Source organism: Lipotes vexillifer, unplaced genomic scaffold, assembly GCF_000442215.2.
Source record: "Lipotes vexillifer unplaced genomic scaffold, Lipotes_vexillifer_v1.1 scaffold584, whole genome shotgun sequence".
Lineage (NCBI taxonomy): Eukaryota > Metazoa > Chordata > Mammalia > Artiodactyla > Lipotidae > Lipotes > Lipotes vexillifer.
In genome coordinates this window covers 4,322,640-4,328,664 of record NW_006783036.1, presented here as the reverse complement: position 1 = coordinate 4,328,664, position 6,025 = coordinate 4,322,640, and the positions used below count along the sequence as shown (strand labels likewise).

General features: G+C 53.8%; 1 protein-coding gene across 1 annotated transcript in view; it reads right to left on the bottom strand.

Annotated features, from left to right (window-relative positions):
- Positions 1 to 5,988, bottom strand: part of DEGS2 (delta 4-desaturase, sphingolipid 2) — a 20,815-nt gene extending 14,827 nt beyond the window's left edge. The window contains exon 1 of the mRNA XM_007455640.1: positions 5,840 to 5,988. Within this exon, the coding sequence (XP_007455702.1) occupies positions 5,840 to 5,921 (82 nt within the window). The 5' untranslated portion in view covers positions 5,922 to 5,988. The remainder of the gene's footprint in view (positions 1 to 5,839) is intronic.
- Positions 5,989 to 6,025: the final 37 nt, after the last annotated feature.

The window sequence follows — 6,025 nt, the reverse complement described above, 5'->3', positions numbered from 1 at the left end:
GGGGGGAAGAAACGAAACAAATGAAAAAAATGTTCCAGGACTTCCCTGGTGGTCCAGTGGTTAAGACTCCACGCTTCCAATGCAGGGGTGCAGGTTCAATCCCTGGTCAGGGAACTAAGTTTCCACATGATGTGCAGTGTGCACCCCGCCTCAAAAACAAAAAAGTTCCAAGTGAAAAGACAAGGGACAGACGTGGGAAAATTCTTGTTACATGTGGCAAAAGCAGGGCCACCACAAGTCATGTATAAAAGCCTCCTACAGATCCAGGAAAAGGGCTCCTCCGACAGAAAAAGGACGAGTCGAAAATTCACATAAGGAGAAAGTGAAATCATGGAAGAAACACTCAGCCTCACTAATCAGCTCAGAAATGCCAATTAAAGGGCTTCCCTGGTGGCGCAGTGGTTGAGAGTCCGCCTGCCGATGGAGGGGACATGGGTTCATGCCCCGGTCTGGGAAGATCCCGCGTGCTGCGGAGTGGCTGGGCCCGTGAGCCGTGGCCACTGGGCCTGCGCGTCCGGAGCCTGGGGTCCGCGGCGGGAGAGACCACAGCAGTGAGAGGCCCACGTACCGCAAAAAAAAAAAAAAAAGAAAGAAATGCCAATTAAAACGGGATGTCTCAGGACCTTCCTGGTGGTCCGGTGCCTGGGACTCTGCGCTCCCAAGGCAGGGGGCCGACGTTCAATCCCCGGTCAGGGAACTAGATCCCAGAGGCCGCAACTAAGAGTTCGCATGCCACAACTAAAGATCCCGCATGCATGCTGCAACTAAAGATCCAACGTGTCCGCAACTAAAAAGATCCAGTGTGCAGCAACTAAAGATCCTGCGTGCCAGCTAAGACCCAGCAAGCCAAATAAATAGATAAATAGATAGATAGAGAGATATTAGAGGGGGAAAAAAAACAACGGGATGTCTCCCTGTTCTCCATCTGGCAAGGATTAAACCGCGTGCTCTGAGCTGTGGCTGGCAGGTCCCTGGCACCTCTGGAGGGAGGGAAACCCTGCGACGGTCGTGGCAGGTTGGACTAGAGATGATCAAGCTTTGGTAGGTGCCTACTGCCTCACTCAGCTTCGCTGGGAAGGGCACTGGTTGAGGTGGGCCCGGCCCTGCCCTTGGGAAGCTCAGAGTTGAGTGGGAGAGTCAGACAAAGCTATCACCCCACAAATCAATGTAGAATTACAGATGGGAGCAAAGGTCACAAGGTAACAGTGCACAGCACCCCACGGAAAGATAGGGGAGGAATAGCTGGGCGGCAGAGACGGGGGTAGACTGTGGTGTGGGCAACCAGCCTATGCCTGCCACTGTCAAGCGCCCAAATATACTGCTCTCTCCCCAACTCCGTGGGCAGTGATGCATGTTGGTAGTTTGAAATTGGCCATGATGGAAATAGCTATAAAAATTGGCAAATGCCAATTTGCGAATCAGGGTCTTTTGTTCCCTCCAGAGATTCAGTTGATTGTTTAATATTTCCCAGCATACCGTGTGTGAGGGCACGTGCTGTTAGACAGTGTTTCTGAGAAAGGGACATTTAGGCTGAGACCTGAAGGATGCATAGGAGTTCCATAGACGAAGAGTAGGGAAAAAGAATTAAAGCAGAGGAAACAGCATTTGCAAAAGCCATGCAGTAGGAAATGGGCAGATGGTGGGTATATTCCACCAAGTGGCTAGAGAGCAGAAAGTAAGGAGAAAGGACAGGGGCCAGAGCATGGGGGTGCCAATACGCAGAGATGAGATTTTAGGAAGGGAAGCCCTTGGAGGACTCAAGCCAGGGAGGACACAGTCAGCTCAAATAGGGTCCTAGAGGGACTCCCTGGTGGTCCAGTGGGTAAGACGCCATGCTCAGGGGCCTGGGTTCAATCCCTGGTCAGGGAGCTAGGTCCCACATGCCGCAACTAAGACCCAGATAAATAAATAATTTTTTTTTTTTTAAATAGTGTCCCAGGGATCACCTATTGTCTGTGCTGCTGTGCGCCCATGCACCCAGCACCCCTCCCTCCCCACCCAACTTAGGATCACAGCACCCCTTTCTCAGAGAGCTGCAACTCTCTGACGTCACAATGTGATACTGTGCGGTTTGCCCATCACAGCCCCCCGCCCACTGGCCAATCAGAAGACTCACAGCTCTGGCCAGAGATGAGCTGGCTCAAGGGGAGGACGGGCTACTCAGGGCAGAAGGGGAGAGAGGCACCTTTCTCTCTTCTGTGGGAATCTCAGAGCTGGGTGGACATAGGCTGCAGCCCTCCTGGAGGACGAGGAGCAGCAGCAAGGACAGGGGCGGGAGACAATGGCCGTGTGGCCGGCCGGCCCTCCACCCCTGGCTCCAGCATCTCTGTGGTTGGGTGAAGAGCCTCAACGAATGCGCTTGAGAGTGTCGGCCAGTTCAGTTCTGGATTTTACCACTCGCCACTCAGAGACCCCTACACCCACCCAGGGCCTTTCGTGAGCAAATAATCCAACAACTGCCAGAGTCTCACTTCCTTGCTTTCCTTTGATTATTTGATTTTTTTTTTTTTTTTTTTTTTTTTTTTTACTTATGAAAGGGCACATACATGGTGAAATACAAAAAACAAAAAATCACAAAGCTATTTGTTTTTGAAAAGACAAATTCAAACCCTGCTTCTTATTCCGCTGGGCGTAGCTGGCTTGGACTCTGGTCTCCAATGTGACCAGAGTCTCACCAGCTCCGTTCCTGCCCTCTCAGCACAGGGAGCCTCAGCCCTGGCCTGCAAGGCACGTCCCCATCCAGGCAGGATCTGGAGACGGACTTTGGTCCTGCGCGAAGAGCACGGCAACCAGCTCTATGCGAGGACTTCCTGGGTTCTGACTTCAAGATTAGGATCGTTGAGCATCCAGTGGCCCCCAAGGAGCTTGGTGTGACACACAGCAGCCAGCTGGCTGGGACTGGAGCACATCCCTGCCTGAACACCAACTTGGCCTCTGTGGCCAATGAGCTGTGTGGCCCTAGGCAAGTCACTTCCGCTCTCTGAGCCCCACTCTGGGGCCTCCTCTGTAAAGAGAGGCTGACAGTTACACATAGGATTTCCCTCAGGCTGGGAATAGCACAAGCTTCAGGAAAACAGAGATGGAAAGGCATTCCCTGTCCTTGGGGAAAACATGGGCCTTTCTGCAAGAGGTAATAATTATCATCGCAGCTAACATTTTGTTGAGTGCTGGGCTAAGCATGAACACCACCTCATTTAATCTGCACAACAGGGACTTCCTTGGTGGCACAGTGTTTAAGACTCTGCGCTCCCAGTGCAGAGAGCCCAAGTTCCATCCCTGGATGGGGAACTAGATCCCACATGCATGCCGCAACTAAGAGTTTGCATGCCACAGCTAAGGAGCCAACCAGCCACAACTAAGACCTGTCGCAACCAAATAAATAAATAAATATTAAAAAAAATAAATAAATAAAAGTGATATTTTAAAAAAATCTGCACAACTCCATAAAGAAAGTGCTACAATTCACCCCTTTTAACTCAATCAAACCTCAGTTTCCTTATCTGCTTATTGACTTGCCCAGGGCCACATGACTAATGAGTGGGTGTTGTCCTCGCCAGGAGATCAGCTCACAGCCAAGGTCTAGAGCCATATAACTGCCCCAGAGAGATAAAGACCCGATGGGCTGGAGCAGTGGAGGGGAATCCCCCTGAAGCACCCTCCTCTGGCCCGGGCTGGGGTGGGGGGGAGGGTAATTCCCACAGGAGGGAGAACTTAGCGAGTAGGGCAGAGTAGCGAGGAAGGTCCCCCAGGCGGAGGAACAGCGTGAGCAAATGCCTGAGAGGGAGGGGGAATGGCACATTCCAAGTTCGTTAGCTCAAAACTGGACGTGTGGGGAGGAATCCACAGCACCCAGTGCACAGAGGGAATTTGCAAAGCTCCCTGGAGAGTCAGCCCTTGAGAACTTGTGCTGTCCCCACCCTGGCCCAAGTCACCTCCCTCTCCTCCAAGTCTTCCAGGCTTCCCAGCCACCCTGTCCAGGATGCTTCCTGGATTGGTTCCAGGGTCCATGGCTTCCCTCTTGAGAGACAGATCATTCTCCATGTCCTGGCGTGCTGGGTACCACAGTGAGCGCCTTCTCACCCAAGCTCTCCTTTTATCCTCATACCCACTCCTCCAGAAAGGATGATGGTGCCCATTATGCAGATTGGGAAAGTAAGTCTGCGACCCAGAGTGTCTGGATCCCTCCAGGCAGCTCTGTGGGCCAGGATACATCCCGCAGCCTTCTCCACCTGGGGCCAGGTGCCCAGTGAGTCCTGTAAGGGGGAGGTGGGGGACAGCCAGGGGAGGGGAAGGTAACACAGCCCTGCCTTGAAACTGCTGAGAAGACAGCAGCCAAGATGCCTGTGCTCTGTGGGGGAGGGACGACCAGATGATCACCAAGTGCCCTCTGAGCCACCTGCAGGAAGTTTGCAGGCGTAAATAGTGCTGGGTTACTGCTCACCTCACAGGAGAAAACCACAGACGTTACAGACCCACCCAGGGGTCTCTAGGCCCTGAACCCCCAGCAAAAGCAGGGCACGGTCATACACTAACCACTCAGTGCATCCGGTGTCTGAAAGGTAATAGGATAGATATTTCCCTAGTCTTGGGGTGGGGCAGGAAGACACCAAAAGGAAAATTCTAAAGAAAAAAAAGCCAACCTATTCAAATGATTAAAAAAAAACAAAAAAGCTTTTGTGACTATAAAGGGAAAAAGATTTGCAATGTATAAGACAAAGGGTTAAAAGCCTCTATACAAAGGGCTCTAACACCAACAAGCAAAAGACCAAGCCAAGAGAAAATAAAAAAATTTAAATGGCCAATTAAACATTGAAACCAATCATCAAATTAAAAATTTAACCCACAATGAAATAGTATTGTTTTGTCAATCTGCTTGGTAAAGATTAAAAACGTTTGCCAACCCCAGGTGTAGGTGAGGGTGTGGTGAAATGGCGACGGATTCTGGGGCACGGGAACGTGTCCACCCTGCTGGAAGCTGGCACGGCACTGCAAAGGCGGTTTGGTGGCACCTAGTAAAAGCTGTTCCGTAGGTGCGAGCTCTTTAACCCCTAATTGCAGGTAAAGGACTGTACATCCTGGGTCTTCCTGAGAGACGGATGGAGCCCATCAGGATGGGTGAATCCAAAGGATGGGTGACCACGTAGGTAAAAATGACCTCCCGGGACACTGAACGACAGAGAGGGGGGCCACCGTGTATTAGGCTATAAAATAAAAGGACAGACTCTTTGGTACAGTCTTTGTTTTTTAAAAACGTGTATCTCTGGTTCAGCGTTTGCTTCCTTCGAGGCGCTCATTCTGCCCTAAACTCAGGGATTGGGGGTGGGCTTGGCGGCTCCTCCGGCTGGGCCGCCGGGACCCCGGCGCTCAGCGCACATAGGAGCCCGGGATGCGGCGGAGGACAGGTGGCTGCGGAGCTGCCTTCGAAGGCGGGGGCGGCGCATCCCGTACAAAGACAGTCCCTGGGGCCGACCTCTGCGCTGCGACCTCTCGCCAGAGCTCGAGCCCTGGTCCCGGCCCTGGGAGTGGCTCGCGTCCCACAGCCAGGATGGAGCAGCTGAGACGCGCTCCTCTGACACGCGGATCCGGGCTGGGGTCCTCGGGTCTGAGATTCCAGGACAGAGGCAGAGACACGAGGGGAGTTCCAGGCCGGAGCTGGGGACCCTCAGGAACCCCGAGCCGGGGACGCTGAGGGAGGGGGAGTGGCGCTCCTACCCTCTCTGGAGCAGAGGTAGGGGAGGGCCTGCTGGGCATCCGGGCCTCAGGAGCGACCCCCTGGGCTCGGGCTGTCCCAGGACACCAGACGGCCCCAGGGCTGTCCCCACCTGGGGCCCGAGCTCACCGAGCATCTCCTTGCGCCGCTGCGTGTGCGGCTGGTCCGTGTAGACCCACTCGAAGTCGCTGCGGCCCGCGCTGTTGCCCATGGTGGGGCCGAGAGCGCGGCTCAGGGATCGGCTCCCCTCCACCTGTCTCCCCGCTCTGCGCGGGGACCAGTTCGGGCTCGGGGCGGGGCCTCAGGGGGCGGGGG